Genomic DNA, 23,758 nt, shown 5'->3' with positions numbered 1-23,758 from the left:
ACATAAAAGCCCTCTCACATTAAACACTAAAAAACTCCTATACCAAACCTGCGCCAGGTCAGCCCTCATATACGGACACCAAATCTGGATCACAGCAGCCAAAACACACCTCCAAAAAATCCAAACAAGACAGAACAAATTCCTAAAAATAATACTAAACGCAGACCAAGAAACCCCGACACACATCCTACACGAAACACTTCAAATCCCCCCCATTTCACAATACATCCCCGCTTCCCTACATACAGCTTTCACTCCCGACCACCCAAACCCACTCATAGCCAACATAGGAAACTACAACCCACACAACCCCTACCTCAAAACACGCAGATACAGCACCACCCCTAGAATGATTCAGCACACTCTCCCAAACCCCCTCATCCCCCCACCATGTATACAGGTTTTTGAAAGTTTGTCCTAGTATCCACTCATGAAGGTCATACAGACCCCTCCCCATCCAACACGCCGCCCATAACACCTCATCCCTCCACGTCTAATACAGGTTAAAGGAAATCTTCTCCCCAGGTACTGTACAACCCCACACACAAGTGAAAAACAACTTAAAAAAAAAAAAAAAAAAAGACGCGAGCCAGTCAATCTCGAAGAAGTCATAGCCGAATCTCCGCCGAGTCATAGTCTAGTCCGGTCGCTGCTAAATCGCAATAACAGTTCAACCGCGAGTCGAAGTGAATCGCCTGTTTTACGCACGCTGGGTGCTTCACTGTCTTGGTCTCGTTGGACAGAGCATAGGTACGAATGCGCGGCCGATTGGATCAGAGTGCAAGGGACAGGCCTCGTTTCACACGTACTTTCGGCTACAGTAGAGATATTGGCTACAGCGGTCACATATACTATGTAGCGTGTGATGTCGAAGCCAAAACACTGGGACTACGGGCGCGGCTGAGATGAGCATAGGCAGATCTAACGACAGACTCCCCAAAAATGGTGGCACTGAAAGAATGGCGACATTAAAATGGTTTTTATTTTTTTTTTTTGTTGCGTCGTAAGACCTTACGTATGACGCAACAAGCACGCGACCAAGGCCAGGTATCAAAATCCCTATCGACGACCTACCGACCATGGACGTCATAAATCAAAAATCCTTCCGATTGTACCCACCACTTTCGTAATTTTTAAGCCAGCCAAATGCAGCACATGCGGAACCTTGTACACCGTTAGCGTACTAAGATTTACAACCGTAGATGCTTGCGAACAAAATGTTATACGTATATTTCCACTTTTCCAATTTTCCACTATTTCCACCAGCTTTCGAACACACCTTGCAACCAATGAATTCTAATAATTTTAAACTTGTTCTCCGGAGTTTTGACTTATAATCACTTATAAGATATAAGATATAATTTAACTATGCTACAATTGATTTGTGAAGCTGATTTTCATCGTTCCATCGTTAAATTAGATTATAGTTTGAACCATTACTTCTTAACAGTACAACTCAGATGAACAATATTCTTTTCTCTACTTCGAACATGGATTGTGTGCGGATGCTGTCGTGGTACCGGCGGCCGATGCCAGGCGGCCGAAAACGGATGCCCAACGGCTTGCCCAACTCTCAGCGGATGCATAGGCATCCCCGGGGTGTAGAGGGGAGTAAACTGTTCGGGAGTTAGGTAGCGAACCCCCGCTGTGTGCGGGTCTTAGCTTTTGTTGCGAGCATCTCGAGCGCCTTCTCAGGTTGCTTTTTATGGTTCCGGTGCGTATGGATTAGAAAATCGTGGTAGTATCCATACTAACGTTCGCCTCCGGCAAGTATGAAGAGACCCTTAGTTGAACCACGCCGGACGCTCTCGCGACATCACTCCTATTGCTAAATAAACGACTCAGCCACGAACCTGATTTGAACACTTATTCTAAGGCACCCGCCTTACATATCTCTGTTCCTTCAAATACATAAAAATGATTGATATTTAATTATTGCAAAATTGTATTATGCATAAAAATGATTATTATATGATTATTATTAACAATTTCCATCCCATTACGCATGTTTTGCAAAAGAAATGTATTTCATATCGTGATATACACGAATATTGAACTTTTCCAGTAAAATCCCCACTGTAAGTGTGGCGAACAAATGGCAAAATTTTTTAGAACCAAATTTGTTTACAAATGTATACTTATTGTTAATTATTCACAGAAAATGAAATTTAACAATATAACTAACACATTTAAAAAGAAAATAACAAATTTTCCACGATAGATCCTAAAGGAAAGGTATGGATATGTTAGAAAATTCTTAGGACCTGCCCTTTTCCGAGGTTCTGGGGTAAGTGCTGAGCGGTCTAACACAGTCCTCTTACCAGAAGGCACCCTTGCCTTCCCCCACTCCGTGGCCAGATCCTTCATAAGGACTATCTTTGTTCTTTAAGATAGCAGTACGACGTCGGGTCGTCTGCCATACTTAAAGATTCCTAACTTTCCAAACATATGTCAACGAATGCGCCCCATCGAGTACCTGAACAACCTCGAGTTGCCAGACATCATCTGGGGTTTGTCCGTCGACAGGAACTACAGCTTCGAGAGGCTACGCGAACCCTCGACCCTACCATAAATTAACCGAAAGCGGACTAGCGTCGGGCTATCTGCCTTCGATTTCTTTCAAAAACAAACTGTCGCTAACAGATACTTCTTAAAAAGTTTATAAAATTGAGAGTCGCAAAAAGTGGCAGACAAAACTATGAAATTCTTAAACTATAATAAGTAATGTATCCGAATATGCATGAATCTCAGGATATATTTTGCCGTTTTCTTTTATGTTAATTTGAAGTTTTATATGCAATTAACAAATAAAACCACCGTTGAAAATTTGTACAAAAAATAAATCTACTTTATTAAATGTAAAAAGAATGCATATTCCTTGGTAAGCACTTTCCATTACACAGAATTATTATTGCACAGTCATTTACAGTTAATGTAATATTTTTCGATTTTTGGCACTTTAGAGAGTGCCTCCATGGCCAAATTTTTTTATAAAAATCTAAATTTGGTTATTAATGCATATGTAATGGTAATTAGTCACAAAAAATTAAATTTAACAATAACATTAATAAATTGAAAAAAACTAACAATTTTTATGCATAAAAATAATTGTTAAATGATTTTTAAATGAATAATAATATGAATTTCCTGCTAATATGCAGTTCTGCCGAAGGAAATTTTCGTACATCGTCAAATAAACGTGTAGTGAGATGTGCCGACTTGTCCGCACTGTGCGTCGCGTCGCGTTGGTCACGTATGGAACAACGGTGACGAAAATTTTTAACCAGGTATAGAATGCATAAGTATAGAAATTAATTTTTGTAGTGACATATGCGTATATGTGAATAAAATAATGGGTATAGCCGGATACGGCGGTCAAAAGTGCCCTTGAATCGAATTAGGGCATCAAGAAAAAATATACTGTGTAAAATTTCAACCGGTAATTGTGCGGTTCCTCCTCACCGATTTTGATAAAATTTAAATATGTTGTGAAACTCTGCATTCTGAACAAATTTTGACTATACATGTAACCGTTGCTCAGCATTAGTTTCTGAGATATTGAACTTTGCCTATACGTGCACGAACGTGGCGTTCGTTTGTGTCAGCATGGTGCGACCACTCTTTAACTTTTTCTATAGACACATATACAGCATGAACTTTTTACAATAAATTATGATGAAGAATCAGTCAAATACCTCTTCTTTACAGGTTTTGATGAAATTGAAATATGCTGTCAAGGTCATCATTCTGAACAACTGTCCCATAGATGTAACCGGATTGGCGGTCTCTTTTAGTTTCCAAGAAATTCGAAAAAAACCGTTAGATTCACTATTGCAAATTCTGCCTATTTTAAATGACCGAATTTATTCTTTAGGGTGGTGGAGGGGCAGAGGCTCTACCCGAAAAACCTAACAGAAACTCACCCTGAAATTTAGTTCAATGAAAACAAAGAACAACAAAGTAACTCGAGTTTTGAACATTTTCTGATTCAAATTTAAATGATTTTCAGAGTGTTTGTGTCAGGTTTTTCGGGGAGGGGTGCAGTGGGAAGGGCGCAATCCCTCCCCCGCCTTAAAGAACATCAATTTTTATGATGTCGTTGTTCGGTTAAATTTGATTGAAAACTACTAAAAAGTATAAAAGTCTATAATTTTGAGTAAAGTTAAAATTCAGCCTGTAATGTTTTATATTTAAGAAACCAAACCATCATCATCATTTGTTGTAAAAAGTTCACACGATATATAGATCGTTTGACGATCGTCGTGATATATCTGTAGAAACAGTTGATGAGCGGTCCCACCATGCTAATGCATACGCACTTCTCGGACGTGCACGTATAGGCAAAATTCAATATGGTAGTAGCTGCAGTTTTTTGCGAATATCTCATAAATTAAGGCTGAGCGGCGGTTATATGCACTGCCGCTCAAATGTATGTGGACACTTACCATGTGCATGAAATTTGTGATATATAATGTATATTTTTATTATTAAACAACATTTATTACTAAATTCTATTACGAATATGTATGTAATGTATTCTAATAGTATTAAATTAACAATTTAGTTATTTAATTTTCTTAAATAAATAAACGTCTATTCGATGCGTGGAAAACTGCGTTATATTGCGTTGCGTGTGTACAGTTTGTAAGACTTTTCTCTAGCAGTTGACAATGACTGCATCGTTTGAGTGAGGTCTGTTGCCTTCTCAAGAGTAACATAAAAATTTATAAACATGATTCCAAGCGAAGGACCCTTGGATAAGAACATCGCGATCACTGTGATGCTCTGGCGAGATCAGTTCAGTTTAAATACTTGTGAGAGCACGATGGGCACGGAAAGAACTGAATTAAGTGTAGAAATGCATTCGCAAATAATACATACAAGATAATCAAATTTACCAAAAATATCATAACTTTTTTCAGGTAGTTATAAGAATAATAAGGAAGTGTCCACATACTTTTGAGCGGCTGTGTATATAGGAAAAAGTCGTTCATAACGTTGAGTTTTACAACATATTTAAATTTTATCAAAGTCGGTGAGGAGGAACCTTTTATGCACAATTATCTTTCAACCCCATTTCTCGATCGGATACTTATGGGGTAAAATCGAAAAGTCAGTTTTTGACCTATTTTTCCTAGTTAATGATGTTATGATTGGACGTAAATCCAAATACATACTCTGCAATTCGTTTCAGATTTTTAAATTGAAAATCCTGCTTGTAAAAATTGAAAACCGCAAAAAAATCGGAAAAATACAGATTTCACATACGAGTTCTAGAGATACGAAATCTATATTTTTACGGTACCGATAGATTGTTATAATTATTGTTCACGAATATTTTCAGATTATTCAGTTTATTGCGTGATAGTTAAGAAAAATAAAAACCAATTTTTCGCGAAAATCCCGTTTTCTCCAAAATGAGCAAAAATTGCAAACTTCGAAGACCTGTAATTACTAAACAAATTCTAAATCGGCAAAATGATGACTAAACGCTCCCTTCCCCGTAATTTCACATGGACTACAACATATTTCATTTAGAACAAAATCGTCCATGTTGACGTCAAAAAGGGATCGACTTGGCATGGAATGACCCAAAGAACAAATAATAACGAAGGTTTTGAATGGCACAAACTGTAAGATCTGAAAAAATTCATAAACAATAACTATAACAATATATCGGTACTGTAAAAACATAGATTTTGTATCTCTAGAACTTCCATGTGAAATCTGCATTTTTTCGATTTTTTGAGGTCTTTTGATTTGTCACAAGCATTATTTTCAATTTAAAAATCTAAAACGAATTGCAGAGTATGTATTTGGGCGCTTGACATGTCTAAGGTTTTTCTCAGAATTTCTAAACATCATTAACTAGGGAAAATAGGCCAAAAACTAATTTTTCTATTTTAACACAGTATATTTTTTCTTGATGCCCTATCGAATGACCCATCGGCCATATAATTCGACTCAAGGGCACTTTTGTCCTCCTTATCCGGCTATACCCTTTTATTAGGATTTTTAGGATGCAAATGGGTAAAAGTAGTAACCACTATAAGAAGTTTTAAGTTTCCAGCTTCGGTTTCATTGATTGAATTTTTTTGATTCTATGGGACGTTTTAGGGTTCGTATGTCGTAGTCAACGTGTTAATAAAGCAACAAAACGAACATGTCCTACTTCTATGTACATGGAAGTCCAATCGATCTCACTCATTACGAAGAAACGTCCTTCTCCGCCGATATTCTTGAATTTCATCGATACCCTAACTTCCTCCCCTACGAAGCTCTTCTTACAGTCAAACGATTCGTTTCTGGACGTCATTTGTCTCCAATCTTCACTGTCGCCGACACTAGTGACAGTACCTTCCGTTAACTGTAAACGACGATATTTGGTTGATAACAACAGAATAATTATCGTTACTACTAAAAATCAAGATGTACCTCTGCTTCGTCCGGATAGAGTCCTAGATCCGGATGAGAAGCGATCGACGACCTCCGGATACTTGTCACGCCATTGAATTCCACGCGCGACAGGTTTCTTTCTGTGAAATAAAATTTTTCTTGATACTAAATTTATCCCGAAATATTGGGCATTAACGTACTATTTGGAAATTTAGATAAATTATCATTACGTTACTACGTTTCCGTTGCTGTAACGCAAAATTGGTATCCGTTCGTCAATTTTATAGAAATGAATATTAAAAATATTAACCCTTAGTATTCCGAAAATGTTGTCCTTCAGCAACCCCAACTATTAAAACGCAAACGTAGAGAACCAAAAATTTTGTTCGAAAAAAGGGAAATTGAAAATGTTTGTGAATTTATTTACTTCGATTTCTTTTATTGGTTTACTCCCATGTAAATAAAAGTAGTATTGTTATTATTACTATTGAACAGAAAATTGAGAATGTCTGATATAATACTAGATTGTATTGAATGAGTTTTCGAATAATAGAACTACAGTGTTTTCTGTGTATATGTCCCAAATGCCTAGTCGATAAAAGTCCCAAAGGGTATACCCCGTAAGGAGTCATGAACCGTGGCCACTAGAGCTTCGCTGTCCTTTTCTACGTTCAGCGTGGATCAAAGTATCTCCTGGCCGATATATGTCCCTGTCTAGATCCGTGTTTTGGACATATATCGAGTAAACATTGTATTGCCAACCATATTTTACCTAACAAAATTGGAGGATCCCGAAATCCATGGAGCCTGATGGTTACTGGTTTTCCATCCTGCACGTTCAGTACCAGAATTTCTTCCGGCTCGTCGACAACGTTGCAGTAAAACGAAACGATCAATTTCATTAGCATACCAGGCGGAATGATAGTACTGTTCTCCACTATAGGTTTTATCAGAACTTGAAAATAAGAACGATACGGCCGTCCTTGTATTCTAAATTTCGCCGGTGACGTGGTAATATTTTGCAGTGTGATCGTTTTCTATAGCACCATAACACCAGCAACGTTGGTTACGTAAAATGGTACTGCCATTAACGGAACAATTCGAAATCGAAAACGTACCTTGTATAGTTTGTGCAATTTGAAGTTACGAAACTGTACATAATTCGAATTTGCGACAAGTATTGTTTTTTGAAAGTCGATTCTTATTATACTTCTTTGAACTGCAGCGCTTGGACGAGGATGTAATCTTAATAATGGCCTAATTTTTATTCAAATGGATAATTATTTCGAATCATATGATAAAGTACAGGAAAAAAGAAAAATATATTGGCTTGTATATAACAAAAATTGAGGGATAAAAATGATTAAATTGTTGAGTTTGGTTTCGAATATATCACCTCAAAAATAAAAAGATAAAGAGGATATATGAAATATTTTTGTAAGAAATATATTTTCTAATATATTCGTATAATCTCATTTTGAATTAATACTTGTCGACACGGATTTTCCGGAAGCATGTAATTTCTGTTAATAGTGATTGCAAATCCTTTTGAGGTCTATAAGCTGATTTGGATAATAATAATAATTTTTTGTACTCATCCCAAACTTTCAGTTTCGTCGGTTCTAGCATCGAATCACTGTGATCTACAAATAACAATATTCACTAACTCTACTATTTGACAAATAACAGTACTTTGTAAACAATTTTCGTACCTAATTGTATCTCGTATTCTTCACTATCAGCATCATTAATTCTTAACATCCGCTTAGCTCCTGCATTAACACTGCACGTGCATTCTTTTAACAGTTTTATATCAGTCAGACATGCATTTTGTAATTGGTATCTGCAAGTCTATAATTTCAATCATTTAAAACTTTTTTCTTACCTAAGTATTATTAAATATCACATTAATACCGACACAATACGTAAAAGAAGACTTTTGACTGAATATTATATTTTTTTGACTAGTATCGATCACGTTAAATGACATTTTCCAATTGTAAAATCTAGACTGTAATGGATGTTGGGATCTTTGAATATTTATTGTATCCATTTTCTTCTTGTTTTTCAAGCAACTTGGTTCTATAGAAGCCTTCACAAACCTCGTTAATCAAACATAAGTATCATTGGTTTTGACAGGAGTTCATTACAGTTGACAAAAGAATACTTTAGAATATATTATCATTTAATCGCCAATCAAAAGATGTGAGGAATTGTACATAAATAAAAGAAAAAAGTTTATAATATACAATACGATACTCATAGAATCCTTTAAATTTTATTTTCTAATTTTGTAAAAATGTTTTTTCAAGGAAGTAGTACCAATATATCAAATAATAATATAAAAATAATGATTATACGCGTATATGTACATTCTGTTTATTGTACAAAACATTGTATATAACATATTTAATGTTACTATTTAATATCTTTGTACTTAAATAAATAACATTAAGTAAAATCAGAAAATAAAATTAAAAAGTTCTACAGATGCGTACTTAATATATCACACGGTAGAAAAGCTAGCAAGGGTACAATCAAAGAAAAGAATCTATTATATTAGTTTTAAGATTATGATTTATTTGGAAACAATTTTTTTTTTATATAAAGGTTGAGAGAATGAAGTTCTATGTACAAAAGGGTTACGTTAGTAAAATACTAGGATTTTATATTCCTGGCCGTACACCGTGCAAAATAGTTTCCTCTTACACTGAGAGACGTAGTACATGTACATATACATGTATAATCGTATTCATCACGTGTAGTTCTTTCTCCTCTTCCATTTATCGCGAGCCCCTTATGGCTCTCTATACTTAAACGCTTGAATCTAGTTTCACCCTATGGACGTTGACAAAAAATGCTGCTCCCGTCCAACGTCGCTATTACATAAGGTACACTTATTACATTTATCATAATCCGCAATTCGTAAATACAAAGAACTCCTTTTTTTAAATCATTATTTTTTTTTATCATTCAATCTCTCTATGTATAATCCTTTTGTAAAACGCATATAGACATCATATGTATGATTTTCCACGTATACGAGTTTACAGATTACGCTTTGTACAATCTAGCGATACAAATATGCAAGAAAGATCATTGTTTCCTCAGGACATGGATCCAAATCGGACGCTTGAATTTTGTTCTCTCTCTCACCTACGTGTTTTCTTAACGATTTTCCATCGTTTACAGGTTCGATTAACAAAAAAAGAAATTAATATTCTTTCGCTTGATAGAAGCATCCGGCGCAGAAGCATTAGTCTTATTTATTATATTTGCATTTTTTTTAATTCAGAGTATCTTTAAGCTGAAAAGGAATGGGCTTAATAACGAGACGCGCATCGTGTTCCATTAAACAACACTGTATTTTCGTCTCTCTTCTTTCTTTTCTTAAAGCCTGTATAGATTCAGAAATGATGTGATCTTTGATAAGAGTGCACTTATTTAATCTATATGTAAGCATACACAGTCCATGGAAACGCAAAATAAGATTTTTCGCGCTTATGAGAAAGATGATTTACAATATGAATTTTAAAAATTCACGCACGGACACCATCTTGGCCTATCACGAAAATGCAATTTAGAATAAAAGAAACGTTTCGCATCGATCGTCCATTGAGAATGTTCAACACAGTCAAACTAGGTTCAAGCTTCCTGTGAAAATTTTCTTTCGTATTTTTTTCTTTTAAATAGTCAATTACGTTTTATATTTACATCTGATAATTTTTATAAGCGCCAATTGGTCTCGATAACTACCATAGCTTGTCTGACGAGTCCTCTATGTTACGATGACGATAAGCTTGGACGTTGTATGCAGGGAATAAAGGTCTTTATTAAACGCCTATTATTGTTTAGAAAATATAAAACCCCAGATTATACTTCACTATCCTACAAATACAATGCTTACTTCAAACTTGTGTGTGTAATGGTGTCGCTTTGTAATGTGATATTGTTCCATCCGCTTCAATCTTAGGCAAAAAACCTGCGGTCCCCCTCGTATTTTTTTTTATAAATTAAACGATAAAATGTAAAATACCAGCCGTTTCGTTTTACACCGAGACATGAATATCTAAAAGAATCGTTCCCTTCATCATAATCTAATTCAAGATTTCTGCATTTTGTTGATTCCTCCTGGTATCTTTTTTTTTACACTCTGTTTATTCTTTTTTTAGCTGGAAAATGTCAATATATGATTTTATCCATTGCAATTGTACGAAGTGAACGTTCTTACATATATACAACCCACGGTCACCCTTAAGCGTACAACTTCCATGTAGATTGTTATAGTTCGATGCACAATCGCTTATTACAATCCGTTTGTGTCGGTTACTTTCGTGAGTTCTCTTCACTTGCCGAGTCCTAGTGCTGCGTACTGTTCTTCCGTTACTTCTGTCATCATCAGATTTCCATCCGGTAAGAGTAAAACTACACGTCTGGTACCTCCTAATTTTCAACATAGGCAAAATGTAATATCAGCACCATTTTCTTAATACAAGAAGAAATTGCGTTTCATGTACGAGGTAAATCACCAGAAATAGAACGTTTACATACAATTTTTTTCGTACTGTTAAGGAATAACTTATTTGAAATCATTAAATTCGTACTGTTATTTGGAAATAAAGATAATATTGATTCATTTGAAATAATGGATATTTCAAATAATGTATTATTTCATAATTTTATTTTTTAATTTTAACAAGAAAAATAATCCTGAAAATAATATACAACGAAGTGTGAGTGTAAACCATACTCAAAACTTCTAATCAGGTTACTTCATATAATTTTGAAGGACAATTTCACAATTATCTCAAATAATTATGAAATAAAATGACGGTAGACTCGATTATCCGAGTCCCATTTAACCGAAATTCCATATTATCCGAGGTGTTTTGATCTTTACGGTACAGTGATCTCTCTATACAGGGTGGGGCATTTAAATGGGAACACCTAAATATCTTGGTTATTATTAGTCGTACAAAAAATCTCCACAGAATGAAGTTGTACTGTTTCAAGGGGCGAATTTGATGATGGTAAAAATTTTTTCTAAAGGTCATTTTTTTACAAGATTTCAAGGTTATCGTTTTTTTTTAAATGGAATCATATATTTTTATTCTCGCTGTGTGATAGTCGAGGTCAAGACGAATCCAACGACCTGTAATATTATGACCTCGACGTGACCTTGAGTACGAAAAATTCATGAAAGTAGAACACTTGATGTGAACAGTGAAATAACGATGACATGACCCCCCTAGGGTTTCAAGAGATGTTCTTGAACCTTGACTAATGACTGTAAACACGCTTACAATAAATTATAAACACTGATACAAATTCTTCTCCTTGTGGTGACTCTAATCAGTACGTTTAAGAAATTCATCGGGATTTATTCGATTGTGAAAGATAACGTTACTTTTCTGAAACGATGGTGTACAGTGATGCAGAAAAAGTAGAAATTATTTTAGTTTATGGTGAGGCTAAAAGTAACTGAGTACAAGCATTTCAACTGTACGCAGGAAGATACCCTGAGAGAAATCATACTTCTCGACAAAGTTATGACCGCATAGTTCAATTGTTTTGTAAAACAGGGAGTATTAAATCACTGAAGGGAAAACGATCAAAGCCTGCTCCTGGAGAAGATGCCGAAACTTTTGTATTGGCTACAGTCAATATTGATCCTACTACAAGTTGTCAAAAAATTGGACGTTCTTTATTCTTTGTTCTTTATTGCAACGTCATAAATTTCATCCACACCATATTTCCTTACACCAGGAGCTTCATGGCAACGACTTTGAGAATCGGGTTGCTTTTTGTACATAGACATTGTAGCAAATACAAAGACATGAATATTTTATGACGTTCTCTTTACTGACAAAGTTCCTTTTTCTAACCATGGACAACTGAATACACATAATATGCATTATTGGTGCACTGAAAACCCGAAATGGCTTCGACAAGTTGTACACCAGCGCCCATGGAGTGTAAATGTACGGTGTGGAATCGTTAGTGATAACAAACTCAAGGTCACGTGACGATCAATATTACAGGTTGTTGGATTCGTCTTGACCTCGGTTATCACACAGCGATAATAAAAATATATGATTCCATTTAAAAACATATAGATGACCTTTAACACTTGTAAAAACCCCTTGAAACAGTACAACTTTATTTTGTGAAGATTTTTTGTACGACTAATAATAACCGAGATATTTAGGTGTTCCCATTTAAATGCACCACACTGTGTATATGTCACCAAGGCCTGGATGATAAACGTCGTGGAATTATCCCCACTACCGTGGGGTATACCCCGTGAGGGGCCACGAAGCTCAAGAGGCCTCGGTCGCCGAGAAGTGTAAACATAACACGGCTCGGGTATGTTTCTTGGACGACACATGACACAGACAAGACCCGTGTTGTTTACACATATCAAGAATTAACTGTACAGTGAATTATCGATATATGCCGCCGAGGTCTGGATGATATATGTCGCGAAATTAACCCCACTACCGCGGGGTATATTCCGTGAGGGGCTAAGAAGCTCGAGAGACCTCGGTCGCTGAGGAGTGTAACATAATATGAATCGGGTATATCGATGTGAGGCCAGGAGACCACTTCTAATCGATAACGAATCTTCTATATTTTTAATTATTTTTTTATGGAATTTTCACCTACATATTCGTAGCAATTTATACCCAATATGATAAAGTTTCGGACGCAAGGAAGGACAGCGTATTGGAAAGAAAGAGTCACGGAGAGTCAATGCGTTCGGAAAAGATGAAGGGCTGGCGTGAGCTCGGGCCTTTAAATCAAAACTTCAACTTTTTTATTATTAATCATTTTTTTATGAGACTTTCACCAATATATTTGTGGAATTTTTCTGATTAAAATGATACCAAACACGATATCAACCGGATCATAGTTACACTAATTTTCCGTTAACATAATTGTAAGGGAAATCGTTCATTACACAAGTAAATATCATCGGAATTATATCATATTTGGTATCATTTGCATTAGAAAAATACCACGAATAAGTTGGTGAAAGCCTTATGAAAAAATAATGAAAAATAAAGAAGTTTGGTTATTGGATTAGTAGTGGTCTCCTGCTCTTACATCGAGATACCTGTCCTGTGTTATGTTTACACTCCTCGGCGGCGAGCATCGCTGTTCTTTTCTACGTTCGGCGCGGACCTCCTGGACGATAAATGACATCAAGACCCATGTTGCTGACATATATCGAGAATTCACTGTACTCAGATTTTGTTAAAACAGTTAATCAAACTTTCAACCTATTAAACAGTTAATAAAACTTGAATATATTTGCAACATTGCATTGACAAAATGTTTTTTGTGTTTTTATTGTACGATTTATGAACGCATCGACCCTACTGTAACATGTTATTTAAAACGGTATTTCAAGTAATGTTATTTCAAAAGTGATTACAGACAAAAAAATAAAATAAAATAAGTAAAATAAGCAAATAGTAATTATAAAATAAAATAACCTGTTATTTGAATATTTCAAATCTGTCAAATGGTCTGTTCTTAAAGTGCCTACAAGCAACTGAAATATTCTGTTTCCGGCAACTCAACCTCTATAATTTCACTATACATTACCTGGTGTAGGTTCTTCTGCTTGTACAACTTGAGCTACAACTTGCCCATGACCATCGCCATCTTCTTGGCCCTCGGTCACGTCAGTCGTGTTCGAATTATCCATAATAGACATCACCATCGGATTTTCAGTAGGTTCCGAGGCGCCTTCCTTCACATAGAATTGCGAGGCCAAGTTCACCTGATCGGGTATCAACTGTGCAACAGCTTCGGCAACAGCATGGTCCAATGTTAGCACAGATCCGCCATCCCCTTGTTGTTCCGTGGTAACGTATACGCATTGTTGCTCACCGTCAGCTTCACGCGTCACCAGTAACGTTTGACCGTCGTCGGCTTGTCCGGTCACTTGATAAACAACACCGTCCTCGCCTGTTATCGTTACCAAATTCGATGTATCCTCAGGAGTTACCTTCCTTTCCTCAGGCAACTTCTCTTCAGGCTTGGTCACATCAGCAGATGTAATGGCAATTGTGCTGGTAGACGTAACCGTGGCTGTAGATAGTGCAGCCGCGATAGAAGCCTCGGGTGTAGGTGTTGTTTCGGTTAACGGTGTCGATGAGGTCGTGGCTGGTACAGCCACAGCTGGAGCAGTGTCATCCAAACAAGGAAGGTCTGGAGCAGGTACGGACACGTTTGACAAGTTGATTTGTGCAGGTTCGCTTGTCTGAACAATAGTGCCTGTTGTTCCTCCAGGACTCATCTCGACTCTCATTATGCCACTGCCGTCAGTGAGGGACTCTAGAGAAGGTAGAACCAATTCTGTGGTGGTAGTTGTAGCTGGGACGCCGATGCTGTCCGTCGTAGCGGTAGTTGTTTTGACGGTGGACAAGGGTGTCGTAGGTCCTGGCTCGGGTTCTGGCTCGGCTGGCTGCTCAACGGGCTCCCCATCTGGCCCAATGATACGTCCTGTTAATGGACACAGCGTAAACGGTCGAGGTGGACTATCCGGTTCCGTAGTGGTTATGGTATCTGTTTCCGGTGGTGGAAGCTCTGGCTCACCCTCGCTGCTACTTTCTTCGGAACCGACCTCGTGGAATTCCATGTGGAGGCCATCGCCCTCAGCCAATTTACTCTCTTTCGGTTTGTTTCCTGGTGTTGTAGCTGACGGTGTCTCGGCCAACTTCCCTCTACCTCGTCCAACACTAACACGAGCTCCTGCTAAGAGACCACGGCCACCGGATGTAATACCTGCTGCCTCTTGAGCTTTTCTTTTTGCCATAAGTAATTTTTGTTGCGGAGATAATAATGACTGTGGCTTACCGACTGGTGTTTTCGGTGATTGTTTCACCTGTTGTACTGGACTAGTTCCAGACTTTACCACTTGCTTTGGCTGTGAACTAAGCACCGTGAATTTCGGTCGAATTTGTGTGACGTTCCCAGGACTCACAGAATTGCTTTGCGTGGTCACGGTTGTCGTTCGTTTTTGTAGCACCTGACGTGTTTGCTGGGCTTGAACTTGTCTCGGGGCTGGCGCCCTAACAGGTGTGCGAATCGTGGATCCGATTCCGAGTACACTAGTTGGTGTTGTCGCGCGCAGTGGAGGTCTCGGTAACAATGGTCGACCATCCGCACTACGTTGGCCTGTAACAGGTCCAGGACGTACTCCTGTACTTATTCTAGGCTGCAAAGTGATAGGAGCCGGCACCGCGGTCACAACATGTATCTGCGGTAACTGTGTCGGATCTGGTTTCGGCTGAATCTTTATGGGCTCTGTTTTCTGTGCACCTCCTGGTTTACTTGCAACCGTCTTCGAAACTACTTTCATCTGGGTTACTACTTGACTTCCATCCATTTTAGATACCACTTTAACCGGCGTTACGGAATTCGACTGCGAGGCAGATATTACTTGCTTTCTTACTACGTTGGTATTATCCCGATTTTGAACCATCAGTACACCTTGTGTTGTCGGCGAACCTTTTACAGCCAACTTTCCGCTAGGGGACGAATCCAGCTTGATGATGCCATCCTTCCGTGACATCACGTACACGCCGGACGTTAAGTTTGGCATTTGTTTAGGATCTACTTTAACAACTCCCTTCGCGTTGGCGACTAAAACTGGCGGTTGGTTAGGCTTTGCTCCTTCGGGAGATTGCAGACCCAATGAAGTCGCAAGATCCGAGGACGAACCACTAGCTCGGTTTGATCCATTCGACTGTGCATTGGCACGGTTAAACGCGCGTTGAATCACGTCACTACGGCCCAACCTCTCTTCATCGGATTCTCCAGTCCAATCGTCGTCACTACCCGTGTCACCTTTCGCTCGTTTCGCAGCACTGCTGCCTCCGTCTTCAGAGTCGCTCTCAGAATAGTCCATTCTTCTTTTACCCAATACTAAAAGATGAACAAATCTTAGTTGTTTCTGCAATATATATAGTCCATACTTACAAAGCACAGATTGTATAAAATATTAATGTGTACTTTTTATTAAACTACAAATCTTTATACATTTATAGTACAGTATACTCTCACTCCCCCCCCCCCCCCAATAGTTCAGTATACGGCTGTAGGGAAATAGTTTTCCACGAAATGAAGTATTATTATGCCTCTCCCCACCATCGATGCTTCCGTGGTCCGAATGTTTAGGCTTTGACGACTACGTAGTATGAGTAGTAGTAGTATATGTCACCGCTTAGCCAATATTTCGCTAGAGCCGAAAATACGTGTGACTCGGGGCGTGCCCTTCCCACATTCCTTCCAAGAGGCTTCTTTTCACAAAACGAAACAAACAACAAGCAATGGCCTCCTTACCCACTGGTTGTCTCTCCCAACAGTTCGTAAAGTTTCCTCGTGCATAAACCTGGTCATTTGCATTAATCGTTTGATATTTGTTTGCGAGTATGTAAGAAAAAAAATTATGACATCAATTTTATATCAACATCTTACTGTATTATAAATATTTAATTAATTAATCATTTGAATAAAATATGTATGTACGTAAATAAAAGAGGTGTATCATTTTTGGTATGTATTGAACGAACTATTAGGAGAGTCGCTTTTTAAAATACGAACGCGAACATGCTTCCTCAATAATGGGGGAACCATTCGAACACGATGAAAGAGAAGGCGAACTATTGGGCGAGAGTACTATACTTATAAATATTCAAGAACTTCTAAAATACACAGGTTGATAATATTAAGATTCCACTTAATGTTTGTCGCTTTAAATTCCTCTAAAAAAAAATGCATGAGGTATTTACATGCAGTCTACTTGATCATAAAAGTATACATACAATCATTATCTTCATCTTTCATAGAACCACACCATTGCTTCACTTGATCCATAGCTTTTGATTTACTCGAACGCATTGGTCTCCTAAATACAGGATGTATTATTAAAACATAATTATTTCGATATTTATGGAATTTTACAATGAATAGCGAGTGAAACATCGTTGCCTTACCCTACTTGAGCTGCAGTACTTGGTCCAGGTTTAGCTTCCGCTTTTATAACAGTTTTTTGAGCTGGATGTGCACCTCGAGCAGCTGCCTTTGCAGTAGCTTGCTGTTGCGCTGCCTTCAACTCTTTCTGTTTTGCCAGATTTCTTTCAAATTCTTCTAATAAATGTTTACACGTCGCTACATGCTCAGCAGGTTCCCATGTATTATGCTCACTTCAAATATTGCACATATTTAATAAAAATTGTCGTCATTATCTAAATTCACATATAGCTTTCTAGAAAACTTACTGTCCATATCCTTCCCATTTTAGTAAGTATTCTGAACACCTCTTTTTTGGATTGAATCGTTTAGCTAAGATTTTCTCTACTGTATATTCTTCATCAGTTGTATCCCTATCTTCTTCACCAGCCTTACTAGATTTGCCCTACGAAAGCAAATTAATTATTTTTACAATTAATGTAAAAACTGTGAATTAATTAGCTGACTAAATGTAATAAGCTAACTTTAGGTTTTATAGAAGGTTTCAATTTTGGTTTTTCTTTCTTTTCTCCTTCAGGATCAAAGAATTCTTTTTGATTCTTCACTTCGGAGCCTTTAGCATCCTTCTTATCTGCTTCCTCTGGCTGTCCATTTCTAATAACTTTACGAACAACTACAGGTTTCCCTACAGAAGTACAAGGTGAATTCCAGTAACCGAGTCTTTATGAAATTTTAAAATATAATTAGTTTTTCATACAGAATCTACCTTCTGCATTGGCTGTTTGATTTTGCCTTGGTACATCTTGCATTTTTGCATTACTGATTTTTGTAAAAGTTTGAATAGTTTTCCCAGCTGCAATCCAGGAATCCCTAATGTGCGTATCCATTTTACACCATTTTTGATAAAGTTTCCACGAGTTTGTAGAGTCTCTATCCGGACCTTCCTGCTGAATTTGTGAACCTTTCCACAAGAGGAAAGCCCAAACTTGTGCTTTCTGTTCATTCTATAATAAATCATAATAAAATGAAATAACTCTGCCATGGTCTGCCTGTATTGTTCTTTAAAATTGTTAATAAGTAGTACTAACATTACTATTTTCACGAAAATGTGATGTTTGAGTGCAAGCGCCATCTTTTGTACGATGCTTTTGAAATTCTTCAATAAAGTGAAAAACTGAATGACACTGTCCACAAACAAGAACGTCTAATCTTCCCATTTCCTCTTGTGCAGCTGATAATATAATAAAAATATGTTACAAAAGGTAAAAGTGAATATGATCTGCTTGAATTTAGTCTTATATTTAAGTATAGTGAAAAAGGTCGGTATGTCAGGTTCCTTAATTTTTTGTACCAATAAACTACCAACTTGTTAATTCTACAAACCCTTATGAAACTGTACAAAAGAATCTATTTATACAAGTTTCAAAATTTAGCAATACATACTCTCATAACATTTTATTAAACCTTAACACTCCATTGGCTCTGCTAACGCTCCAATTATTTTTTAAACAAATGTTAGATATCTTCGTAGTGGAGCCAACAGAGCATTAAGGGTTAAATATGAATGTTTGTATTGCTTCAAAACTTTTTGTGACTTTCTTACAAATACAGTGGTTACTCGATATATGTCCAAAACATGGATCTAGGCAGGGAGATATATCGGATAGGAGATACTATTCTTTGATCCATGTCGAATGTATATCATTGATATACCCGACCTGTATTATGTTACACTCCTCGGCGACCGAAGTCTCTGAGCTTCATGGTCCCTCACGGGATATATCCTGCAGCAGCAGGGATAGTTCTGGAACTTTCATCTGTGAGACTTTTGGAAAATAAATAGAGTAACCACTGTATAGGATGCATACAAATATTTTTAGAAATAAGTAAATGATTTATTAGAACAATCTTGCGCACATAAAAGTAATAAACATTACCTTTAATAGCAGTAGGATTACTACTGATGGCTGAAGGGCCATCGCCTCCCTCCATTTTGCTCAGCACGACGATATTTAAATCTCTATCCGCAATGTTTTTTTCTAAAAATTAAATGACCTTTAAATTCAATGTACAAAAAGATTGCGTACATTACATAATGGATCAAATTAACATTGTCTCGCCACAGCTTAATTATTTAACAATTAAAAAAAGTACTGTATCATAAAATTAAAATTCACTGTACAATCACACTTGTAGCATATTATAGATCTACAAAACAAAAAAATGAAGGTTTTCATTGCTAGAACAATATTGTGCATTATAATGTATGGATGATACACGAAAATTAAGCAAGGAGAAATTATTGAAAATAATCAAATCCAACATTTAATTTTTACTGTGTACTTACAAAGCATCTATGAATCGGTATTAATAAGTTAGGTAGTGCACCAGTGAATCCTACTAATATTGTTTTCTAGAAAGTTATATACATGATTTAAATAAGAAAAAGAATTTTTTCCACCAATAAGCAGTATAATGAGTCGTTAATATTGTTATCAATTTGTACCGCAAGCGAACAAAATAAAAATTAGATGATTTAGAATTCAAAGTTTCGCGGGTCTCGTAAAAATTTACACGCAACATGCCGGTGGAAATCGAACTGCGAACATTTTTTAATAAGACACCACTGACGTTGTTACAGCAATACAAAGGTTCACTGCACTCACACACACCATTACCATTGGTAAATTTCTAAAGCGTTTGCGATCCTGCAAGTTATGACGAACCGTACGCGGGGATACTTTTTATTTAAACTAAACAAATTCCCGCATAAATGGTAAGACATCAGATGCACAGCATGGAGTCATTGTAAACGCGGCCAGTGGCGTAAGTTACCAACGAATAAAACTCACAGATAATTCGATCTTGGAAATAGTAGCCGGCTCACCCGTGAAAGAAAGTTACCGATACAACGTGACTATTCGAACTGCGGACAACACGGCCGTTTAGAATCGAAAGAAACATTTAGAAACGATGCCATTGCCGCCGTCGCCGTGGTCGCCGCCGCAGACTCGTCCTCCGTCTATCATGAGCAAGCCGATGCTCGTCAAGATGGCTCTCGTCACGAAAACTCTCCCCGACTATTCACTTCCTGTCCACCCATGAATATTTTTCGAACACACCCGTTCGATACTAATCTCAATGGAACCAACAATAAAACCAATGATATTCACTTACATCTGGTATACCGTGGAAAAATCGGACTTTCTTGTTCTGGAAAATTGCCGTCGCCGCACGAGATGGGATGAAAACAGTGATCGCGTCTGACGACAGTGGCGCCATGGCGCCTACTCGCCGCGGCAACAGCTCGCCTTTTTGGCGGGAAAATATTACTCTACAATATACCTTCCCTCCTTTTTCTCGACGATATCTTTTCTATAGAGATCATTTTTACAGTCGGATTATTACGCTTGATACGATTCGCCGATAAATATACTGAGATGTTCGGTTTAAAAAACTGGTAAAAAGCGAACGTTCCGTTATTGATTTCAAATCTGCCGCTTTAATTCATCGGGTTCTCTTATGTTCCGGCACTGTATTGAGTGTATAGAAAAGGCAAGTTTATGTTAATTAATGTCAGCAAGACGATTTCGCAAATACTTAGTCATTGGTTATTGCGCGCAGATTTATGAATGGTGTATGATTAATTAATTCTTTCCTTTAGCTGTAATCCGAATCTCACACGCCCACGCTTTACTTATATCGACGATATACGTTTCCTCCTGATTTACGAGGAGAAATTTCAAATAATAGGTTCTTGTATTGACCGAGCACACGCGGAAAAGATACTGGTTCGGTTCGGAGTATCGTATATGCATACATTAATATGAATTGATGCCACTTTTTGAAACAGTTTGTGTAGTAAATACTAGTTTATCATGTCGTTCATTTGAAAATATGGAGCTACTTTATTATTATTTTTTTCAACGGTGATCTTGGCCCATTATACTTTTATGTTATTGGTAGTAGTATAAACAAGATTAACCTAGTTCATGAGGATTTAGTTTATCATAACCGGTGTAAAGTAAGCACACTTTTAAATATACTTATGAAAATATATGCTTGAATTATGATTTTTAATTAAGGCAGATTCTATTGTTATCTTACAGTTTTATGTATTTGAAAAACTAAAAAATGGCTGATGAAGAAGAGGAGAAAGAATATCGGTGGGAGACTGGTTATGAAAAGACATGGTATTCATTTATTTATTGTAACATTCTCTACTTGTATGTGTTGAATTGTAACATCCTCTACTTGTCACTTTATAAATAATTGGAAATATTTTTATTTAGGGAAGCGATTAAGGAAGATGATCATGGACTTTTGGAAGCATCGGTTGCAGATATTATTCACAATGCTAAGAGGAAACGTCAGATGGATAAAAAGGTTGGTGCCAGATTAGGGATGATGAGGCATCTTTATATAATTCTCGATGTTTCTGAATCAATGTCCAATCAAGATTTAAAACCATCTCGTTTCTTATGTTCTTTAAAGGTATATATTCGACAATTACTAGTTGTAATTTTTGTTTACTATATGACTTATTATCTATTAATGTAATAACATTATTCGGTTTAAGCTGCTAGAGGATTTTATTGAAGAATTCTTTTATCAAAATCCTATAAGCCAACTAGGAGTAATTATTACAAGAAATAAAAGAGCAGAAAAAATCAGTGATTTGGCTGGAAACTCCAAAAAACATATTAAGGTAAATATTCTTTTTTAATCGTTACCAATCTGTAACTTGCTTTTTTAAATATATTTTTCTTTCCCTTTTAGGAGTTAAAGGCCATGCAGCAGCTTCAACCAGCAGGTGAACCATCGTTACAGAACTCACTGGAATTAGCTTTAAAATCCTTGCGATTGCTACCGTCACATGCTAGCAAAGAAATATTAGTAATTATAGGAGCTCTCACAACATGTGACCCTGGAGATATTAATGAAACACTACAAGTATGTGTTATTATTAGAGGTGTGCGAGAACCTGAAGATATTCGGGTTCTCGAATGTATCGGGATTATTCTTGGGAATTCCAAAAATTTTCGAGAACCCGACTCGTATCGACCGATGTCTTCTTTACTCGTTCCGACCATCGGATACCCGACATTTTCAGGTTCTCGCACAACTTTACTTATCGTACCAAGCCAGTACATAGAACAAAAGCCGAAGCCCATTATTTTAATAATGATGTACTGTAATTCTAGAATATGAAAACAGATTGTGTGAGGTGTAGTGTGATAGGTTTAGCTGCTGAGTTATACATTTGCAAAAAAATGGCCACTGCAACCGGTGGAGAACACAGTGTTGCGCTGGATGATAAACATTACAAAGAGCAATTAAATATGCATATAGACCCACCACCAGCTGCAACCAGACTGGATGCTGCTCTTGTAAAGATGGGGTTTCCTCATCATGCTTTACAATCTTCTGAAACTGAAACATCTATGGCAGTGTGCATGTGGTAAATTAATTTTATTTTGTTCCGATTATCAACTTATGGATACATGCAAATTTTTTTTATTATATAACTGTTTAATTTTATCATGGAAACATCACGTTTTCTTTACAGCCATGCAGTGAGTGCAGATGAAACTGTTAAACTTACAAGTACAGGATATCTGTGTCCACAGTGCCTTAGTAAACACTGTGAACTTCCTGTTGAATGTAGAGCCTGTGGACTCACCTTGGTATCTGCTCCTCATTTAGCTCGATCTTATCATTATTTATTCCCTGTTGAATCATTTAAAGAAGTAACATTTGAAGGAACCCCTTCAATTTGTTATGGCTGCCAAAAAGCTTTGTCACAAAAAGACAAAAAGGTATAGTGTGTACAATTTACTATATTAAGAAATATATACATATAACTTTATTTAAGTTTAAATCGATGTCTACAGATATACATTTGTAATAAATGTAATCAAACGTTTTGTTTGGACTGTGAGATATTCATCCACGAGTCTTTACACACGTGTCCAGGCTGTGCAACAAATCCAGATACATATCAAAGGTCCGCGGAAAGAGCTTAATTGTACTAATTGTGTGTAGAGTAATATAATTAATTTTAATTATTTTGTACTAAATATTTTAATATTGTATACTGTAATCTAGGATCAGTTCTACATACAAAAAATGTTTAGAACTGATCCGTGATATATGTATACGGAGATCTCTTACCAAAGAGGAATAAATAAGTTACAAAAAGTAATTATAATGGCAGTGCTTTATTACTTTTTTCACAGAGAACATTTCCTTTGACAAACGAGTTATAGATTCTATTTGAAAAATAATCTGATTCACAGTTTAGTGCCTCCAATGGATTGAAAGTAATTTTCCGAAAGTTCAAACACTTCTAGAAAATGATTATGAACTGTTAAGC

At 36.8% G+C, this 23,758-nt stretch overlaps 2 protein-coding genes across 9 annotated transcripts; one reads left to right on the top strand and one right to left on the bottom strand.

Annotated features, from left to right (window-relative positions):
* Window positions 1–8,950: 8,950 nt before the first annotated feature.
* Window positions 8,951–20,667, bottom strand: Chro (chromodomain-containing protein chromator). 6 transcript variants are annotated; one of them, XR_013082575.1, is made up of 11 exons: window positions 20,235–20,539; window positions 19,320–19,421; window positions 18,471–18,613; window positions 18,149–18,386; window positions 17,907–18,067; window positions 17,691–17,827; window positions 17,406–17,615; window positions 17,235–17,317; window positions 14,008–16,335; window positions 10,628–10,839; window positions 8,951–10,568 (listed from the first exon to the last, which is right to left on the bottom strand). XR_013082575.1 is itself a non-coding variant. In XM_076791132.1 (11 exons), the coding sequence occupies exons 3-11, from the start codon at window positions 19,372–19,374 to the stop codon at window positions 10,742–10,744; spliced, it is 3,453 nt and encodes a 1,150-aa protein (XP_076647247.1). In that variant the 5' UTR covers window positions 19,375–19,421; window positions 20,235–20,473; window positions 20,560–20,651; the 3' UTR covers window positions 8,951–10,741. The 6 variants fall into 6 exon arrangements, 5 of the variants coding, with proteins under 5 accessions (XP_076647247.1, XP_076647248.1, XP_076647246.1 ...); XM_076791132.1 differs by adding an exon at window positions 20,560–20,651 and having other exon boundaries at window positions 8,951–10,839; window positions 20,235–20,473; XM_076791133.1 differs by lacking the exon at window positions 20,235–20,539 and adding an exon at window positions 20,560–20,667 and having other exon boundaries at window positions 8,951–10,839.
* A 24-nt stretch (window positions 20,668–20,691) lies between these two features.
* Window positions 20,692–23,587, top strand: Ssl1 (general transcription factor IIH subunit 2 Ssl1). Of its 3 annotated transcripts, none has more exons than XM_076791154.1 (8): window positions 20,692–20,937; window positions 21,492–21,575; window positions 21,675–21,876; window positions 21,962–22,090; window positions 22,162–22,335; window positions 22,587–22,843; window positions 22,952–23,201; window positions 23,277–23,587. In XM_076791154.1, exons 2-8 carry the CDS (start codon window positions 21,517–21,519, stop codon window positions 23,406–23,408), a joined length of 1,203 nt encoding a protein of 400 aa, XP_076647269.1. In that variant the 5' UTR covers window positions 20,692–20,937; window positions 21,492–21,516; the 3' UTR covers window positions 23,409–23,587. The 3 variants fall into 3 exon arrangements, with proteins under 3 accessions (XP_076647269.1, XP_076647268.1, XP_076647270.1); XM_076791153.1 differs by lacking the exon at window positions 20,692–20,937 and adding an exon at window positions 20,946–21,406; XM_076791155.1 differs by lacking the exon at window positions 20,692–20,937 and adding an exon at window positions 20,982–21,019.
* Window positions 23,588–23,758: the final 171 nt, after the last annotated feature.

This window comes from Halictus rubicundus, chromosome 7, assembly GCF_050948215.1.
Source record: "Halictus rubicundus isolate RS-2024b chromosome 7, iyHalRubi1_principal, whole genome shotgun sequence".
NCBI lineage: Eukaryota > Metazoa > Arthropoda > Insecta > Hymenoptera > Halictidae > Halictus > Halictus rubicundus.
Note: the sequence above shows the minus strand (reverse complement) of the source record. Positions and strands in the feature narration are given on the sequence as shown.

What these genes read in the sequence shown, in the direction of transcription:
- Ssl1 (XM_076791154.1), top strand. Translation starts at nt 21,517, where the DNA reads ATGGCTGATGAAGAAGAGGAGAAAGAATATCGGTGGGAGACTGGTTAT. An exon ending in ACTGGTTATGAAAAGACATG is followed by an intron (nt 21,576 to 21,674) that starts GTATTCATTTAT and finishes ATTTTTATTTAG; the next exon opens with GGAAGCGATTAAGGAAGATG. An exon ending in TGTCACAAAAAGACAAAAAG is followed by an intron (nt 23,202 to 23,276) that starts GTATAGTGTGTA and finishes CGATGTCTACAG; the next exon opens with ATATACATTTGTAATAAATG.
- Chro (XM_076791133.1), bottom strand. Translation starts at nt 19,374, where the DNA reads ATGGAGGGAGGCGATGGCCCTTCAGCCATCAGTAGTAATCCTACTGCT. An exon ending in TAATCCTACTGCTATTAAAG is followed by an intron (nt 18,614 to 19,319) that starts GTAATGTTTATT and finishes TTATATTATCAG; the next exon opens with CTGCACAAGAGGAAATGGGA. An exon ending in ATTTTCGTGAAAATAGTAAT is followed by an intron (nt 18,387 to 18,470) that starts GTTAGTACTACT and finishes GATTTATTATAG; the next exon opens with AATGAACAGAAAGCACAAGT.